The 19264-nt window shown below is 45.7% G+C and overlaps 1 protein-coding gene across 4 annotated transcripts in view; it reads right to left on the bottom strand.

Moving 5' to 3' along the window:
• The window catches only part of GPLD1 (glycosylphosphatidylinositol specific phospholipase D1), a 70919-nt gene that overhangs the window by 18783 nt on the left and 32872 nt on the right, over positions 1-19264 (bottom strand). For 3 of the 4 annotated variants that reach the window (XM_045497223.1, XM_045497225.1, XM_045497222.1), the window contains 6 exons: positions 16343-16450; positions 16088-16115; positions 15855-15994; positions 5468-5533; positions 3701-3824; positions 1317-1456 (listed from right to left, as the gene is read on the bottom strand). In XM_045497223.1, coding sequence (XP_045353179.1) covers positions 1317-1456; positions 3701-3824; positions 5468-5533; positions 15855-15994; positions 16088-16115; positions 16343-16450 — 606 coding nt within the window. The remainder of the gene's footprint in view (positions 1-1316; positions 1457-3700; positions 3825-5467; positions 5534-15854; positions 15995-16087; positions 16116-16342; positions 16451-19264) is intronic. The other variant, XM_045497224.1, reaches the window with a different exon arrangement.

Genomic DNA, 19264 nt, shown 5'->3' with positions numbered 1-19264 from the left:
GAGCCGAAATCAAGAGCCAGACACTGAGGCGACGGAGCCCCCCCAGGCGCCCTAGTGGGTGATTCTAAATGAGAATCTATGACGGAGCAGGTACAGAAGTAGACAAACCCAAAGGCTCAAAGGTCTTTGCTGTGGCAGCTAGAAAGACCAGAGATCATCTGTTTATTCTCGTTCTTATGGCCACAAAAGCAATAAAAGGCAGAACAGAGGGAGACAAGTAGTTTCCAAGGAGCTGACAGGCACCAGGGAGACACTGCTGTTCCCTGCGCTCTGAGGCTGAGTGCAGGGGAGAGACCTCTGTCTTCACTGCTGCTCCCCCACCCCCACACCCCCCTGTCCTCACACCCCCCCTCCCGTGACCGCAAGCCTAGTAGGAGGCCTCCTTTGGCTCCTTCGGGAAGGCGGCCACGAGGAGCCATTATGCACGACTGAACGGCCAGTAAAAACAACATTCACCCCCCATTCCTGTGCTGGGGCTGCACGCGTTGGTGGCCCAAAAAAGAAGAGCTGTCAGTAAATGTTTCCAAGGGAAACAATGTCATATGGATTTAAGGAGCGTGGCTTAAAAAAGAAGTGTCCCCAAACCTCCAGAAAACAATCACTTCTATATACTGGGGCTCGGTTTCGGTTGATTATTAAAATCAGAGGCATCCCCAACATTGTATTTATAATTACCGTGGTTTACTAGGCTTTTGTCATATGAAGTTAGGATATTCCGATCACTGGATTAGCCATCTGTTCATATGCTTCTAATGTCATTAGGTTCCCAAACGTCTGTGACATTAGGTCTTCAAGAACATTGAAGCTTTGCAAATATTCTGTAATACTTTATTGTTGTAATTATTCAGTCAGGTGAAAGCTCCTTGTATTTAAACACATTTTCACCAATTTTAAGGAGATCGTGGTTATTGGGTTTTGAAAATTTTTTTAATGTATATTATTTTGACAGAGAGTCCGAGCAGGGGAGGGGCAGAGAGAGAGAGAGAGAGAAAGAGAGAGAGAGAGAGAGAGAGAGAGAGAGAGAGAGAGAGACAGATCCAAAGCAGGCTCCAGAGTCCAGGCTGTCTACATAGAGCCTGATGCGGGGCTTGAACCCACAAACCGTGAGATCATGACCTGAGCCAAAGTCAGACGCTTAGCTGACTGAGCCACCCAGGTGCCCCAAGTGGTTATTATAAAGATGAAATTAAATTAATATTTTTGTTGATGGTGACCGGAATGGAATATGAGGTGCTAACAGGTGCCATCCGAAATCTGTTCAATGACTGAAAGTCATGCTGATGATAGCATTCAGGAAAGGAGAAACTTCTACCTACCAACCGAGTCTTGCATAAGGAGAAGACAGGAAGTAAGAAGCCAAGGGGCTGGAGACGTGCTTCAGCGACTGCTGAGAGCCGCCCGTGAACATTGTCCGTATGTTCCTCTCCAGAGCCTGGTACGCAAAAGTAAGGGAATCCTGGAAAACAAAATTAGTACAGGCAGGTAAAGACACATGGCATCATCGGCAAAACTATTATTTCTTGTCAAAAGTATTAGACTGTCTAAGGGAAGCCAGTTTTGACAAGTGCTAAATAAATAAATAAATAAATAAATAAATAAAGCGCTGATTCCAATCAATAGCTAAGACCACTTGGGATGGGCAGTCAGGGCAGGCCAATCACTATCCCAGTATGCGGGGGGGAGGGGGGGAGCAGTTACAGCCCCAGGTCTCACGCCAGCAGGTAAGGAAGTTTGCTGCGGCTTAGCCTGAACCAAAGTCAGGATGGTCTGTGCTCTGTGTTAACCTGAAGAACAGAACGAAAGAAAGCTAATGGATTAAAATAGCTTAAAAGTTCATTCAATATAGAACTGATTGTGTATCTGTGTGTCTATGCATGTGCAGGGGCATGTCTACGTGTGTGTCTATGGGTGTGTGTGTGCAGATCTCTGTGTGTGTGTGCGTCGTGTGTGTGCGTTTCTGTGTCCGTGTGTGCGTGTCTGTGCATATTTTCACCCCCAAGAACTGGACCACCACCGAGATGCCCAAAACACCCTCCAAACCACAGCAGGTAGAGGCGCGCCAGGCGGGAGAGCTCAGCTGCAAAACACTGGAGCGGGGACCGGGCCGTCCGTGTGGGATGCTCAGCTGTTCGTAACTTGCTCGCGCACCCAAGCGGCCCTGAATAATCCGGCCACATACCAGATCCGTCCAAGCCCAGGGGATACAACTCTAAATCCACCTGAGGGTGTCACGAGACCAGACCAGAATTCCGAGGGCTGCCCCGGGCGGAGTGGCATCGGCCAGAGCAGGGGGACAGCCCCTCGCAGCTCGGGCTCCAGAGAAGAGCCCACTGAGGGCCCTGCAGGAAAGGCCCGTGCCTCCTGGTTTTCCCATCCAGCCCCCCTGGCGGGCTGCACACAGACGCCCAGCCTAATGCCCAGCTCTGCCTCGCTCGTTCAGCCAGGAAGCATTTAATCAGCACCTGCTGTGTGCCAGCCACCACGACAGGCCTCAGGAACATAAAGTGTTTCTCTTACAGGACTTCCCTTTTTATGAAGGGGATCCAAGTAACTAGGACAAGAGGATAAGTGCGTGATGGAGGATCCCGGGTCAGGACTGGCTGTGTAATTTGTGGAGCCCAGTGCAAAATGGAAGCACAGAGCCCCTAGTTCAACAGTGAGTAGGAATTTTAAGGCAGCAACAGCAGAGCGCTAACCCAGGTAAGGGGCCCTTCTCGGGGCGGCCGCAGCCCGTCCCCCGTGTCGGCACTGCCTGCACCCCACAGAACAGACCCGCCCAGGCCCTTGCCCGACTCCCAGAGGTGCCGTTTAGACGATGTCGCGTGAACCCTTCTCCCGGCGTTAAGAGCTCTTTCACAGTCCAGTGCCTTCCCAAACCTCTCCGAGTACCTTGTATCCCTTGTCTTGTTTTCCAGGCCAAAAAGTCTACCCGTATTTCCAAATATTCCCCAAGCTTTCCCAACCCACGGAGATACATGCTCACTGATGAAATATAACCTCCTGTTCAAGGCCTAAGTCAAAGAGGGAAGTTTTGTCTCACAGGCAGAGTATTGCCCACCCGCGTGTTATTTGTTGCATACTACGTACATATGATTATCTGTGTACTTATCACCCCAATTAGACACCTTTTCTCAAGGTCAGTCTATTTCCCTTTCATCTTACACGCCCAGTTGAGTGTCTGACACTTAACGTTCTTTTTATTAATTTTTGAGGGACAGAGACAGAGCATCAGCAGGGGAAGGTGAGAGAGAGATTGAGAGAGAGAGAGAAAGAGAGAGAGGGAGACATAGAATCTGAAGCAGGCTCCAGGCTCTGAACTGTCAACACAAAGCCCCATGCGGGGCTCGAACCCATGAACTGTGAGATTGTGACCAGAGCCGCAGTTGGACGCTTAACTGACTGAGCCACCCAGACGCCCCAAACTGTCTGACACTGAAAAGATGATCGCATGGATGGATTTCATATGCGGCATCCGCCAGGGCCACCTCAGGCTCCGCGGGACCTGCCAAAGGCCACAAAGGTCCAGACTCACATCTCAGGACGTCTCTAGAGAAAACCAGATTTGGAGGCCAAGGGTATTTGCTGGCCTGGAGGCGCACAGGGCGCTCAGTGAACAAGTAAACAGCCAGTACGTCTGCAGGTCAAGATCGCAGTGGGCAGCTCCCCCCTCCCCCCCCCCATAGCAACAGAAAACTCTTACCGAGGTCCAGGAATCCACGCGGAAGAACACTCCTCTTTCAGTATAGTTTATATTTTTTCCAGTCTCTTTAGTGAGGGACGCAGTCAAATTCCTATGGAAATCACTTTTCTGTACTTTGGAGCTGCTGGAAGGGAGAACCACAAAATGGGACAGACTGAGGAAACAACAGGCCCCCGAACGATGGACACGAAGTCAGGTCCATCTCGGGTGAAAGACCACGAAATCCTATTATCTGGAAGGTGAAAGAGAAAAACCTTCCCAGGACATGCCACAGAATTTTACTGAACACATTTCCAAGGTTTAAGAGCCGGTGCTTATAAAAAAACTACTTCCTGGAGCCTCAAACTCTTCTGGTATAAAAGGTGTGAAGTTCTTCCAGATTACTAAAAATAACAACAACAAGACGGGATTTCAGCATTTCATGCAAATGGTCAAGAGATAGTCGGTAGGTGGGGCGCCTGGGTGGCTCAGGTGAGCGTCGGACTTCAGCTCAGGTCGTGATTTCGTGGGTTCGCGAGTCGGAGCTTCGGATTCTGTGTCTCCCTCGCTCTCCCTGCCCCTCCCCCGCTCATACCCTGTCTCTCAAAAATAAACATTAAAAAAAGACCACTTAAAAAAAAAGAAATGGTAGGTGCTTGGGACGCCGGTATCCAGGCACACAGATTTATCTTCAAAGACACACTGGAATGAACCATGCAATAAAAGTATGTTTTCCAAGTCATATATTTTAAGAGGCAGAAAATCAGATGCGCAGAGGAGCGGGACAGAACAGCCGGGAAACGGGAATGAACGCAGGGGCCCGTGTACAACACCAGCCGGTGTAGGGACTCTGACACCCTAGACATTACAAGCTCGAGCCAGAGGCATTCAATTCAGTTACATTAAAAAAACAAAGGCTTACCTCATTTAAATAAATTAAACCGTGAGGGCTTAACTCTCCTGTTCTGCGGCTCTACACTCTCTCTCTCTCTCTTTCACTGCAGCGGCGTCCGAGTATCTACCCCTCGCTCACCCTGAAATATCCACGGAAACACCACTTCGTCTCCGAGGGCTCTCCTGTGACGGGGTCAGGGCACTCCATGCTACGTCCCTCCTGATGCTTGAGATTATCTACGAGTTTTGTTCAGTGCCCATCTCCCTGCCGGACACATACCCTGGGGCGCAGGAACCGTCTCTGTCCTGCTCACGATGAGGCCTCAAAGCCTAAACCAGCCCCTGGAGCCAGCGAGGAGGAAACACCCTCTCGTTACTGACGTGCAGAATACGAACACGCTTAGTAAGCGCACGTGGTCGGGACGGGGCCCCACAGGGACGCCAGCCCTCAGAATACAAGTCGGGCCCCCTGGCCCCCCTCCTCAGGAACCACCTGACCATCTTCTGCTCACCCGGTCTCCTCGAGGACCACCCAGATTTCACCCTAAGTTGATGAGTACTAACAGTGATGGTAATAACACCATGAACTACCATTTTGACTCCTTAGCGAGCGACTCGCTGATATGCCAATTGCTTTACATCCATGCTGGCACGAAATCCAGGCCGTGATTCTGGGAATATGGACATGTGTTTTTTTCTATCTTGCCAGGAGGAGGAAGTTGCACCTCAAAAAAAATTAAGCACCTTGCTTGAAAAATCACACGGCTGTAAGCGGCGGACCTACGCACCTACCTGTCTACAGATCCTGTCTTCGTGTCTACCGAGCACCCCTCGGTGTGTTCCTTGTTCGGTTTGCATGTTGTTTCTCTACGAACAGGTTTGGAATCCACTTACCCCTGGGCGCTGGTTTGTTGGCCGCCGCAGGCAATGAACAGAGGGTTCTCGGGCAGACTGCAGTCACTGGGGACACAGATGAATCAGGCATTTTTCTACTACCTTCTGTCCAGGCATGAATTTTACTGAGAATCGGCGGTGCACTTGAAGCCGCGTCCAGAAGCCTTAGTCTAGAGGCGTTCGTGACGGAGCCAGACGGCACTGCTGAAGGACCGGGGGCCTCCGTGCTGAGGGTGTATGAGCCGACTGCAGACAGCCCCACACCCTGGTCACCCCAGACCCCTCCCCGCGAGGAGGAGGAGAGGGACACAGGATCTAAAGCAGGCTCCAAGCTGTCGGCACAAAGCCCAGTGTGGGGCTCTGAACCCGCCCCCCTCCCTCCTGTGCACCTGCTCTGGTCACCCCAGACTCACGCCGCCCTCCTCCCTCCCAGTGAACCTGTTCCACTGCCCCACGCTACCATGAACCCTCTGGGAGTTGGAGACAAAAAGAAAGGGATTCCCAACGGCACCCCTCTCTGCCCGATTATGCCCGCATATGCTCCAATAGGTCTTATTTCCTTCATCTCATTCCTTTAAAAACAAAGATTTGTAAACTGACACGGCCACTAAGAGAACATAAGAGGTAAACTTTCCCTCTCCCTCTGGAAGGAAGCACTAAGCAAGGGAGTATTACATTACAAGAGTCTGTTCTAGGGGCACCTGGGTGGCTCAGTCGGTTGAGCATCCGACTTCGGCTCAGGTCATGATCTCACAGTGCATGAGTTCAAGCCCCGTGTCAGGCTCTGTGCTGACAGCTCAGAGCCTGGAGCTGCTTTGGATTCTGTGTCTGCCTCTCTCCCTGTTCCTTCCCCAATCATGCTCTGTCTCTCTCTCTCTGTCTCTCTCAAAAATAAATAAACATTTAAAAAAAAATCATCTCTCTCAGAGCCAGCGTTCAGCTTCGGAAAAGGTTTTTCCTCAAATGCTCTGTTCTCCAACACCAGGATCGGGATGGCAGCCTTACGGCAAGAACGCTACAGTTACAAATCCTTTTTGAATTATGCAGAGCTCCGGCTGCAAACATAACTACCATTCTTCCGCTGTTTCTTCCAGAAGCTACACTAGGAGTTTCCAGCGACAAATCTGCTTTGGAAGATAATTATCAGGACGCTGAGAAATCCTTATAATATGACAGTGGACACACTGTTTCTCCCGCTCCTGAATTTGCCTCCTTTTTCTTTGGAGCCTTTCTCCATATTTCCCCCAAGTTCCACAAACTCTGATGAATCTTTCTTTGTGTGTGAAGAGACAATCAATTCAAGGAATTTTCCGCCTTGAATAAACAGAACGGAGATCAAGAGACAAATCTGTTCCTTCTCAGAGAGTTCTCCTAATTAAAGAGTAAGGTTTAGGGGCACCTGGGTGGCTCAGTCGGTTAAGCGTACAACTTTGGCTCAGGTCACGATCTCACGGCTCATAGGTTCAAGCCCCGCATCGGGCTGTGTGCTGACAGCTCAGAGCCTGGAGCCTGCTTCGGATTCTGTGTCTCCCTCTCTCTCTGCCCCTCTCCCACTTGTACTCTGTCTCTCTGTCTCTCTCAAAAATAAATAAACGTTTAAAAAAATTTTAAAGAGTAAGGTCTGGCTGTCCATAACTATTTGGACAACCTACCCAAAACAAATGCCAAAACTATTCTCCACTTGAGGATCATTACACACGGATTTTATAAAACAAATAAATGTTGGAGCACCTGGCTGGCTCAGTCAGAAGAGCATGAGACTCTTGATCTCGGGGTTGTGAGTTCGAGCCCCATGTTGAGTATAGAGATTATTTAAAAATAAAATCTTTAGGGGTGCCTGGGTGGCCCACTCAGTTAAGTGTCCAACTTTGACTCAGGTCATGATCTCACGATTCAGGGGTTCAAGCCCCACATTGGGCTTTGTGTTGACAGCTTGGAGCCTGCTTTAGATCCTCTGTCCCTCTCTCTCTGCCCCTCCTCTGCTTACACTCTCTCAAAAAGAAAACTGAGCCTGGGTGGCTCAGTCGGTTAAGCATCCAACTCATGATTTCAGCTCAGGTCATGATCTCACAGTGCATGAGTTCGAGCCCCACTTCAGGCTCTGTGTTCACAGCTCAGAGCCTAGAGCCTGCTTCAGATTCTGCATCTCCCTTTCTCTCTTCCCCTCCTTCCCCCCCAAAAATAAACATTAGAAAATTTTTTTAAGCATCTGAATCATAGGGGTCCCAAAAGATGAAGAGAGAGAAAAAGGGGTAGAAGATTTATATGAGCAAACCATAGCAGAAAAGGTTCCTAACCTGGGGAAAGACACAGACATCAAAATCCAGGAAGCACAGAGAACTCCCATTAGATTGAACAAAAACGAACTATCAACAAGGCGTATCATAGTCAAATGCACAAAATACTCAGGCAAGGAGAGAATCATGAAAGCAGCAAGGGAAAAAAAGTCCTTAACATACAAAAGATGACAGATCAGGTTTGCAGCAGACCTATCCACAGAAACTTGGCAGGCCAGAAAGGAGTGGCAGGATATATTCAATGTGCTGAATCAAAAAACCATGCAGCCAAGAATTCTTTATCCAGCAAGGCTGTCATTCAAAATAGAAGGAGAGATTAAAAGTTTCCCAGACAAACAAAAATTAAAGGAGTTAGTGACCACTAAACCAGCCCTGCAAGAAATTTTAAGGGGGACTATCTGAGGGGAGAAAGGTTGAAACAAAACTAAAAGGACCGAAAGCAACAAAGACTAGAAAGGAACAGAGAATGCCACCAGAAACCCCAACTCTACAGGCAACACAATGGCAATAAATTCATATCTTTCAGTACTCACTCTAAATGTCAATGGACTAAACGCTCCAATCAAAAGACAGAGGGTATCAGAACGGATAAGAAAACAAGATCCATCTATATGCTGTTCCAAAACCAAAGACCTAAAGATGCGTTCAGATTGAAAGTAAGGGGATGGAGAACAATCTATCATGCTAATGGTCAACAAAAGAAAGCCGGAGTAGCCATACTTACTTATATCAGACAATCTAGACTTTAAAATAAAGACTGGGGGCGCCTGGGTGGCGCAGTCGGTTAAGCGTCCGACTTCAGCCAGGTCACGATCTCGCGGTCCGTGAGTTCGAGCCCCGCGTCAGGCTCTGGGCTGATGGCTCAGAGCCTGGAGCCTGTTTCCGATTCTGTGTCTCCCTCTCTCTCTGCCCCTCCCCCGTTCATGCTCTGTCTCTCTCTGTCCCAAAAATAAATAAACGTTGAAAAAAAAAATTTAAAAAAAAAAAATAAAAAAAAAATAAAGACTGTATCAAGAGATGCAGAAGGGCATTATATCATAATTAAGGGGTCCATCCACCAAGAAGATCTAACAATTGTAAATATATATGCCCCCAAAAATGAAACCACTCAACTATATAAATCAATTAATTACAAACGTAAAGAAATTCATTGATAATAATACCATAATAGTAGGGGGCTTCAGTACCCCACTGACAACAATGGACAGATCATCTAAGCAGAAAATTAACAAGGAAACAGTGGCTTTGAATGACACACTGGATCAGATGGACTTAACAGATATATTCAGAACATTTTATCCTAAAGCAGTGGCATACACATTCTTCTCCAGTGCACATGGAATATTCTCCAGAATAGATCGCATACTGGGACACAAATCAGCCCACAACAAGTACAAAAAGATCGAGATCATACCGTGCATATTTTCAGACCACAACACTATGAAACTTGAAATCACCCACAAGAAAAAAATTGGAAAGACAACAAATATTTGGAGACTAAAGAACATCCTACTAAAGAATGAATGGGCTAACCAAGAAGTTAAAGAGGAAATTAAAAAGTACATAGAAGCCAATGAAAATGATAGCACCACAACCCAAAACCGCTGGGATGCAGCAAAGGAGGTCAAAGAGGAAAGTATATAGCAATCCAGGCCTTCCTAAAGAAGGAAGAAAGGTCACAGATACATAACCTAACCTTACACCTTAAAAAGCTGGAAAAAGAAGAGCAAATAAAACCCCAAACCAGAAGAATACAGGAAATAATAAAGATTAGAGCAGGAATCAATGCTATCAAAACCAAAAATAACAGAATATATCAATGAAACGAGGAGCTGGTTCTTTGAAAAAATTAACAAAACTAATAAACCCCTAGCCAGTTTGGTCAAAAAGAAAAAGGAAAGGACCCAAGTAAATAAAATCAAGAATGAAATAGGAGAGATCACAACCAACACAGCAGAAATATGAACAACAAGGAGCACCTGGGTGGCTCAGTCAGTTAAGCGTCCGACTTGGGCTCAGGTCATGATCTCACAATTCACAAGTTCAAGCCCCACGTCAGGCTCTGTGCTGACAGCTCAGAGCCTGGAGCCTGCTTTGGATTCTGTGTCTCCCCCTCTCTGCCCCTTCCCTGCTCATGCTCTGTCTCTGTTTCTCAATAATAAATAAACGTTAAAAAACAATAAAAAAGAAATACAAACTATAGTAAGAATATTACAAGCAATTATATGCCAATATAGTTGGCAATCTGGAAGAAATGGACAAATTCCTAGAAACATATACACCACCAAAACTGAAACAAGAAATAGAAAATTTGAACAGACCCATAACCAGTAAAGAAATTGGTTAGTAATCAAAAATCTCCCAAATAACAAGAGTCCAGGGCTGGATGGCTTTCCAGGGGAATTCTACCAAACATGTAAAGAAGAGTTAACACCTATTCTCTCGAAGCTGTTCCAAAAAATAGAAATGGAAGGAAAACTTCCAAACTCATTCTATGAAGCCAGCATTACCTTGATTCCAAAACCAGACAAAGACCCCACTAAAAAGGAGAACTATAGACCAATTTCCCTGACAAACATGGACACAAAAATCCTCAATAAGATACTAGCCAACCAGATCCAACAATACATTAAAAGACTTATTCACTATGACCAAATGGGATTTATACCTGGGATGCAGGGCTGGCTCAACATCTGCAAAACAATCAATGTGATACATCACCTCAATAAAAGAAAGGACAAGAACCACATGATCCTCTCAATAGATGCAGAGAAAGCATTTGACAAAATACAGAATCCTTTCTTGGAAAAAACCCTCAAGAAAGTAGGGATAGAAGGATCACCTCAAGACCGTAAATGCCATATATGAAACACCCAACGCTAACATCATCCTCAATGGGGAAAAACTGAGAGCTTCCTCCCTAAGGTCAGGAACAAGACAGGGATGTCCACTCTCACCACTGTTATTCAACATAGTATTGTCAGTCTTAGCTTCAGCAAACAGACAACACAAAGACATCAAAGGCATCCAAATCGGCCAGGAGGAGGTCAAACTTTCATCCTTTGCAGATGACATGACACTCTGTATGGAAAACCCAAAAGATTACACCAAAAACCTGCTAGAACTGATCCATGAATTCAGCAAAGTTGAAGGATATAAAATCAGTGCACGGAAATCAGTTGCATTCCTATACACCAATAATGAAGCAACAGAAAGAGAAATCAAGGCATTGATCCCATTTACAATAGCACCAAAAACCACAATAAAATACCTAGGAATAAATCTAACCAAAGAGGTGAAAAATCTATATACTGAAAACTATAGAAAGCTTATGAAAGAAATTGAAGATGACACAAAAAAATGGAAAAAGATTTCATGCTCCTGGATAGGAAGAACAAATATTGTTAAAATGTCAATACTACCCAAAGCAATCCACATATTCAATGCAATCCCTATCAAAATAACACCAGCATTCTTCACAGAGCTAGAACAAACAATCCTAAAACTTGTATGAAACCACAAAAGACCCCAAATAGCCAAAGACCCCAAAAAGCAAAGCTGGAGGTATCACAATCCCAGACTTCAAGCTGTATTACAAAGCTGTAATCATCAGGACAGTACAGTACTGGCACAAAAACAGACACTCAGATCAATGGAACAGAACAGAGAACCCAGAAATGGACCCACAAACGTATGGCCAACTCATCTTTGACAAAGCAGGACAGAATATCTAATGGAATAAAGACAGTCTCTTCAGCATGTAGTGCAGGGAAAACTGGACAGCGGCATGCAGAAGAATGAACCACTTTCTTATACCAGACACAAAAATAAACTCAAAATGGATGAAAGACCTAAACGTAAGACAGGAAGCCATCAAACTCCTCGAGAAGAAAGCAGACAAAAACCTCTTTGACTTTGGCCACAGCAACTTCTTACTCGACATGTCTCCAGAGGCAAGGGAAACAAAAGCAAAAATGAACTACTGGGACCTCATCAAGATAAAAAGCTTCTGCACAGGAAAGGAAACAATCAGCAAAACTAAAAGGCAACTGACGGAATGGGAGAAGAGATATGCAAATGAAATATCAGTTAAAAGGGTTAGTATACAAAATCTATAAGGAACTTATCAAACTCAACACCCCAAAATCAAATAATCCAGTGAAGAAATGGGCAAAAGACATGAATAGACACTTCTCCAAAGACGACATCCAGATGGCCAACCGACACATGAAACCATGCTCAACATCACTCATCATCAGGGAAAGACAACGCAAAACCACAAAGAGATACCACCTCACACCTGTCAGAATGGCCAACATTAACGACTCAGGCAACAACAGATGTTGGCGAGGATGTGGACAAAGAGGATCTCTTTTGCATTGTTGGTGGGAATGCAAACTGGTGCAACCACTCTGGAAAACAGAATGAAAGTTCCTCAAAAAATTAAAAATAGAACTACCCTATGACCCAGCAATTGCACTACTAGGTATTTATCCAAGGGATGGATACAGGTAAGCTGTTTCGAGGGGCACATGCACCCCAATGTTTATAGTAGCACTATTGACAATAGCCAAAGTATGGAAAGAGTCCAAATGTCCATTGACAGATGAATGGATAAAGAAGATGTGGTATATTGGGGTGCCTGGGTGGCTCAGTCAGTTAAGTGTCTGACTCCAGCTCAGGTCATGATCTTGTAGTTCGTGAGTTCAAGCCCCACATCAGGCTCTGTGCTGACAGCTCAGAGCCTGGAGCCTGCTTCGGATTCTGTGTCTCCCGCTCTCTGCCCCTCCCCTGCTCACTCTGACTCCTTCTCAAAAATAAATAAACATTTTAAAAAAATTTAAAAGAAGATGTGATATATATATATATATATATATATATATATATACACACACATATACATATACAATGAAGTATTACTTGCAATCAAAAAGAATGGAATCTTGCCATTTGCAACTATGTGGATGGAACTAGAGGGTATTATGTTAAGCGAAATTAGAGAAAGACAAATATCATATAACTTCACTCATGTGGAATTTAAGATAGAAAACAGATGAACATAAGGGAAGGGAAGCAAAAATAACATAAAAACAACGAGGGGGGACAAAACATAAGAGGCTCTTAAATGCAGAGAACAAACTGAGGATTGCTGGAAGGGTGGTGAGTCGGGGGGGGGAGGGCTTAACGGGGAAGGGGCATCAAGGAAGATGCTGGAAGGGTGAGGAGTCGGGGGGGAGGGCTTAACGGGGAAGGGGCATCAAGGAAGATGCTGGAAGGGTGAGGAGTCGGGGGGGAGGGCTTAATGGGGAAGGGGCATCAAGGAAGATGCTGGAAGGGTGATGAGTCGGGGGGGAGGGCTTAACGGGGAAGGGGCATCAAGGAAGATGCTGGAAGGGTGAGGAGTCGGGGGGGAGGGCTTAACGGGGAAGGGGCATCAAGGAGGACACTTGTTGGGAGGAGCCCTGGGGGTTATATGGGGATTCCCATATAACTGGATTCCGTTCCTGAAGTTATTATTGCACTAGATCCTAACTAACTTGGATGTAAATTTAAAAATTAATTTAAAATTGTTTTTTAAACTAAAAAGAGAAAATCTTTAAAACAAATAAACGCAGGTCATTCACACTCACATGACCAACATAAACTGAACTTCCTTCCAATGGTGGTCCTAACACTAGGAGCCAACATTTATGAAGTGCTTCCCACACACTGAACCATTTACACGAGCGCCCTCAGGTGGACCTCCCAACAGCCCCGTGATCAAAGACAGAATTATTTCTGCCCCCATTTCACAGATGAGAAAACAAAGCTCAGGGAGATTCTTAGGCTTTGAGAGAGCAAATAGTTTTTCCAAGCTGTGTTCCTGATGTCTGTAGTGGCCACACTATGGGTGGTCTTGGGGGTGAGGGGGACAGGCGGTGCACTTGTAGTACTTGCATCTACCAGCGCTGTTAGTAAACGTGTGCCGGATGGCATTTGGCCCTGAAGCATTGAGTTTTACCTGCTGGGTATCCAAGGACATATGTGGACGAAGGTCAGAGCTCCATGATGCTTGGAATTGTGTGAGGTTCATGGGTATTGAGAGAGTTGCCCTAATAGAATGCCCATACATTTTTTAGGAAACCTCTGGAGGCCATCTTCTGATTCTTGTGCTTATCTCGTACAGGGACCATCTACAGTTCTCCTGTGACTTTCAAAGGCATCAATAATTTGTGCTTCAGTGTTGATAAGATTGTATGAGCATTTTCTGTGAGCTCAAATCACCTGTCACTTGTTTTGATGGTTAAGGGTAGGGAATTGAAAGTTAAACTTGGGTTTCAGTCTCTGCTTTGCCACTGTGTGATTTTAGTTACATAATCTCTTAAAAAATATTTTTTTTTTAATGTTTGTTTATTTTTGAGAGAGAGAGAGACAGAGACAGAGCACAAGTGGGGGAGAGTCAAAGAGAGGGGGAGTCACAGAATCTGAAACAGGCTCCAGGCTCTGAGCTGTCAGCACAGAACCCGACACAGGGCTTGAACTCACAGACCATGAGATCATGACCTGAGCCGAAGTCGGATGCTTAACTGACGGAGCCACCCAGGCGCCCCAAGACCTAATAGTTTTTGACTCGAGTTTTAACTTACTTAAGCTCAGGGAGGTTTAGCTACTTGCTTGGGATAACCCAGCAGTGAGTGGCAGGTCTGGAAAATTCCAAAGCCCATCCTCTACCATTGTGTGCACCCAAAACCCACGGCCACAGAAGGAGGGCCTGGAGATTTCACCGGAGGCTTATTTCACTATTAAAAATAGTATTTATATTGGATCGTTTACCTCACTGTTCCCCAGCTACTTAAAACAGGTTTAATATTTACAGTCTAATGTCAAATTTATCACGCAAGGGAATTCTGTTCCAAATCACAATATATAATTATGGTTAACGTTCTCTGAATACTAAAAGTGTTTTTATTTTCATGTTTATTTATTTTTGAGAGAGAGACAGACAGACAGACAGAATGTGAGCAGGGGAGGGACAGGGAGGGACAGGGAGAGAGGGAGACACAGAGTCCCAAGCAGGCTCCAGGCTCTGAGCTGTCAGCACGGAGCCTGACGTGGGCCTTGAACCCACTAATGGTGAGATCATGACCTGAGCTGAAGTCGGACGCCTGACCAACTGAGCCAGCCCCGGATACTAGCAAACGTCTTTAAGGCCAAAAGAACAGCATCCAGCATATAATATCCCAGAGCTACACACATTTGGGCCTCTCCAATTTATAACCCCAGTCCTATACTCCTTACCTAGAGCAGCCGCCATCTGGCACAGATCCGGCCCTAAAACCCTCTTTCCCACTGCCCTTGTCTGCATGGGGTGCTGCCTCCGCTGCTCCCTCTCCAGACCACCCCCCACCCCACTTAGCTGCACAGCGCACGGGGGCTGCATACTCAGTGGGGTGGTTGCAAGCCAGATCCGAGAGGAGCCTTGGCTCCCTCATCCAGCAGGGAGACTCTGTGAGCCCGAAGGTCTACTGCGGCTGGAAGCGGGCTGGTCTACCCTGGTCGGAGGCCCCGGTTAACACTCATCCTGGACACGCAGGGCGGGAGCTGGCGCTCCAGACGCTGTTCCACACGGGCTGAACGTCAGACTCCAACCGAAGGCTGCGATTTACAAACGCATCCACTCCTCGTCTCACTTCAGAGGAGGGAGTTTGGTGCCGCGGCCTCTGAAACCCTTTAACCCTGAGATGGCGGCAGGCGGAGAGGAGGCTCACTGGGCCCTGGCTGCCGCAGCCTGCGCACAGCTCGGGTCCTCCCTGAAGAGGGGACGCGGCACAGGGATGGACAGGGGGCCCTCCCACTGACCACAGTTCTGCAGGATCCACCTCTCCGTCCCCAAAACCGGAGACAGTAACACATGTAACCACATGGGAGCGCGTCGGAGCTTTGAGGTGAGGGAGGGAGTTCCTTGCTCTCCCTCCTCGGTTATGAGAGAGGCTAGCACTTCATGAGAGCTTTGCATTTGATCAGTGGAAAACCTGAGCACGATAGTTGGGGGGGGGGGGGGGGGTGGGGACAGGGCAGGAGGACCGCGTACAAGGAGAGCCAGATCTCACCTGGTCCCGTTCTCTAACATGAAGCTCGTCAGACGGAAGATGTTCGTGGACCAATACGCCATGTCATCCAGTCCCCCCAGGAAATATTCTTGGAATTGCTCCACCAAAAACGGGGATCTTCTGGAATAAGTGGGATAAAGCTACAGTAGAGAAAAAGAAAAGTTACCAATAAGTGCTTTTCCTGGTGTCTTTGTAATCCTTTAAATTGAGATTGTGAAGAATGAAGTCTTTACCTTGGAAACGGCTAGCATCTCACCATACCTGCAACACGAACAACAATTTTGCCTGTGAGTGTGGTTTGTACAGAGAAGCGAAGCAGATAATGAAGGAAAAAACTCCATTAACATGTAGCTACTATCATGCAACTGCCTTTGAATGAGCAAAATCCCGTAAATCCAAAACCCAACTCAGGAAACTCAAACGTCAGAAAGCGCCCTAAGGAAGTCACACTGAGATCAGTTGTAAGCTCTCCTCTGGGCGACACCTACATTTCCAAGAACTGAAGGTAGGTACAGTCAACGATTGCACTTTTGGTGATGACTTCTCGGCCATAGAGCTTCTTGTAAATTCCCAGCAGATCTTGGACGGGCACATACCTGAGAAAGGCGTTAGAATAAAATAAGATTCTGAAATTAAAGATAAATGGCCAGCAAGAGCAGCTACTGTTCACTCCATGATTACTTTGGGCCAGGAATTATGCAAAGGGCTTTCCATGAACTATTTATTTTGTCCCACCTACAAGCCCCGGTGCTTGGAATTACTACATTCCTGCTTGACATCAGAGGAAGCTAAAGCACAGAAAAGTGAACTGATTTCCCCAAAGATGCACAGCAAACAACTGTACCTTAACCCAGTATTTATGGAGGTACATTGAAAGACAGGAAATGAACTCTAACGTGTCAGAAGAATTAGTCTTGTGAATTCAGCTCAAGAAGCAATATATTTTTATTCTTTTGAGCACTGAATTGCTATTGAAAGTTCTTAGTTTTAAAACACCAAAATTGGGGGCGCCGGGGTGGCTCAGTTGGTGAAGCGTCCAACTTCGGCTCAGGTCATGAGCTCATGGTTTGTGAGTTCGAGCCCCTCATCAGGCTCTGCACTCACAGTTCAGAGCCTGAAGCCTGCTTTGGGTTCTGTGTCTCCCTCTCTCTCTGCCCCTCCCCCATTCATTCTCTCTCCCTCTCTCTCTCTCTCCCCTTCTCTCAAAAATACATAAACATTACAAAATATTTTTTTAAAAACACCGAAATGGCTCCTCACCCCAACATCCTGGTTTAGACCACACAGAAGTAAGTGAGACAGTAAAAAGAATTCTAAGTCAGGTTTTGATTCACAATATTCCTTATTTCAGTCAAAAGAGCAGCATACATTAGATTAATGCTGAATCATCTTCCGTTTTTATTTCTGAAACCTTAGAATACACCAGACAGAAATCACAACCAAATAAAACCTGATTTTAGTATATTTATGAGAAAGACTCTACGGAGAGATCCTTTTTTTTTTTTTTTTTTTTTTTTATAAGAGCACCAGAGTGGTCCTCCCAATAAAAATAGCTCCGGGCTGGACAAAATAACAAAAATATTTTTTTTAGATGAATCACAAAGCTAGCAAGAAAGTGAAAATTTTCCAAAGGCCCAAAATAAATTGAAACTGGAAACTTGAAGAGGTAAGCAAGTGGGGAAGCCAGGCTCTGCCCCAAGCTCTTGGCAATTTTGAAGGGCTGCAGAAGGTATGGGCTAAAGCACAGAAACCAGCCAAAGCTGGTTTCCACCTCGGAGGAGACTCTGAACTAATGGCTACGCCTCTGCACGAGTATTAGCTAGAAACCAACCTAACCTGTCAAGGTCAGCCAAGAAACTGACAATGGATAAAGGGGAAAAGATATAGATGTCCCCCAACATTGGTAACTACCACCAGTCGCACAAATGGTCTGTCCTGCATTCGTGCTATCTCTGTAGTCAGAAAAACTTCAAGGGCTGAATGTAACTCCGTATGGTCCTAGGTTAACAGTGTCTCCCGGGAGCCTGCAGAAGTCGACAAACCCTGCCTGGAGACATGCAACTCGAAGTCCAGCCGTGAGGAATTCAAGCACCATGGGACATAACCAAGAGAGCCAGCGTAACGACAGTGATAGTCGCTAAAGGAGACTGGAAGGCAATAAGCATTCATTGGCGATGAAGAGGGTCACCACGTCATGAGGAAAAGGTTCAACTCACCAGAAAGATGTAAGATTTTTAAACTTGAATGTACCTGACAACATATCTTCAAAACGTCTATATAGCAAATGACAGAGCTTCAAGAAAATGGAAAACAATCCACCATCACCAGGGGAAATTTTTTTTTAACAAATTTCTCTCTCAGTAATTATTAGATCGACCTAATGTAAATAAAAAGGCTAGTTTATCATTTTAACAGTAAATTTAATAAGCTTAAGCTAATAAGCATACGTACATTAGACCAAAAGTTGGAGAACAATCTTTTCAAGCGCATAAGGACTATTTACGAGTGTTGATCATGTTAGGTCTCAAATCAAGACTCAACAGGAGACTCCTGGCAAAGACGGCAGAGTGGGAGGACCCTAAATGGATCTTGTCCCATGGGTACAACTAGACAACACTCACATCAGTGCAGACAACCCCAAAAATGACCCAAAGACTGGCAGAAGAGCCTCCACAACTAAATGTAGAGAAGAGGCCACATTAAAGAGGGTAGAAAGGGTAGAGACATGGTGTGGGCTAAACCCCACAGGTCTGGCTACCAGAGGGAGGGAGCCATGGTTTCAGAGAGGGGCAAGAAGCAGGTTATCACACTGGGGAGCCTACTTGGTTCCTTGAAAATGGACGAACCTCTTGCCAGAGTCATCAGAGAGAGAGAGAGAGAGGGAGGTCGTAAATAAACAACCCCCCCCCAAAAGAGGAAAAGTAACAACTGACACCACAGAAACACAAAGAATTGTAAGAGAATATTAAGAAAAATTCTATGATGACAAATTGGACAATCTAGAAGAAATGGATAAATTCCTAGAAACATATAACCTACCAAAGCTGAATCAGGAAGAAGTAGAAAATTTCAACAGACCAATTATCGTTAATGAAATTCAATCAGTAATCAAAAAACCCCCAATAAACAAAAGTCCAGAGCCAGATGGCTTCACAGGCAAATTCTACCAAACATACAAAGAAGAGTTCATACCTGTTCTTCTCAAACTATTACAAAAGATAGAAGACGAAAGAAAACTCCCAAATGCATTTTATGAGGCCAGCATTACTTTGATACCCAAACCAGATAAAGACACCATTAAAAACCAGAGGTACAGGCTAGTATCTGATGGACACAGATGCAAAAACCCTCAACAAAATACTAGCAAACCAAATCCAACAATACATTAAAAAAACAAAACAAAACAAAAC

This window comes from Leopardus geoffroyi, chromosome B2 (assembly GCF_018350155.1).
Source record: "Leopardus geoffroyi isolate Oge1 chromosome B2, O.geoffroyi_Oge1_pat1.0, whole genome shotgun sequence".
Taxonomy (NCBI): Eukaryota; Metazoa; Chordata; class Mammalia; order Carnivora; family Felidae; genus Leopardus; species Leopardus geoffroyi.
Note: the sequence above shows the minus strand (reverse complement) of the source record. Positions and strands in the feature narration are given on the sequence as shown.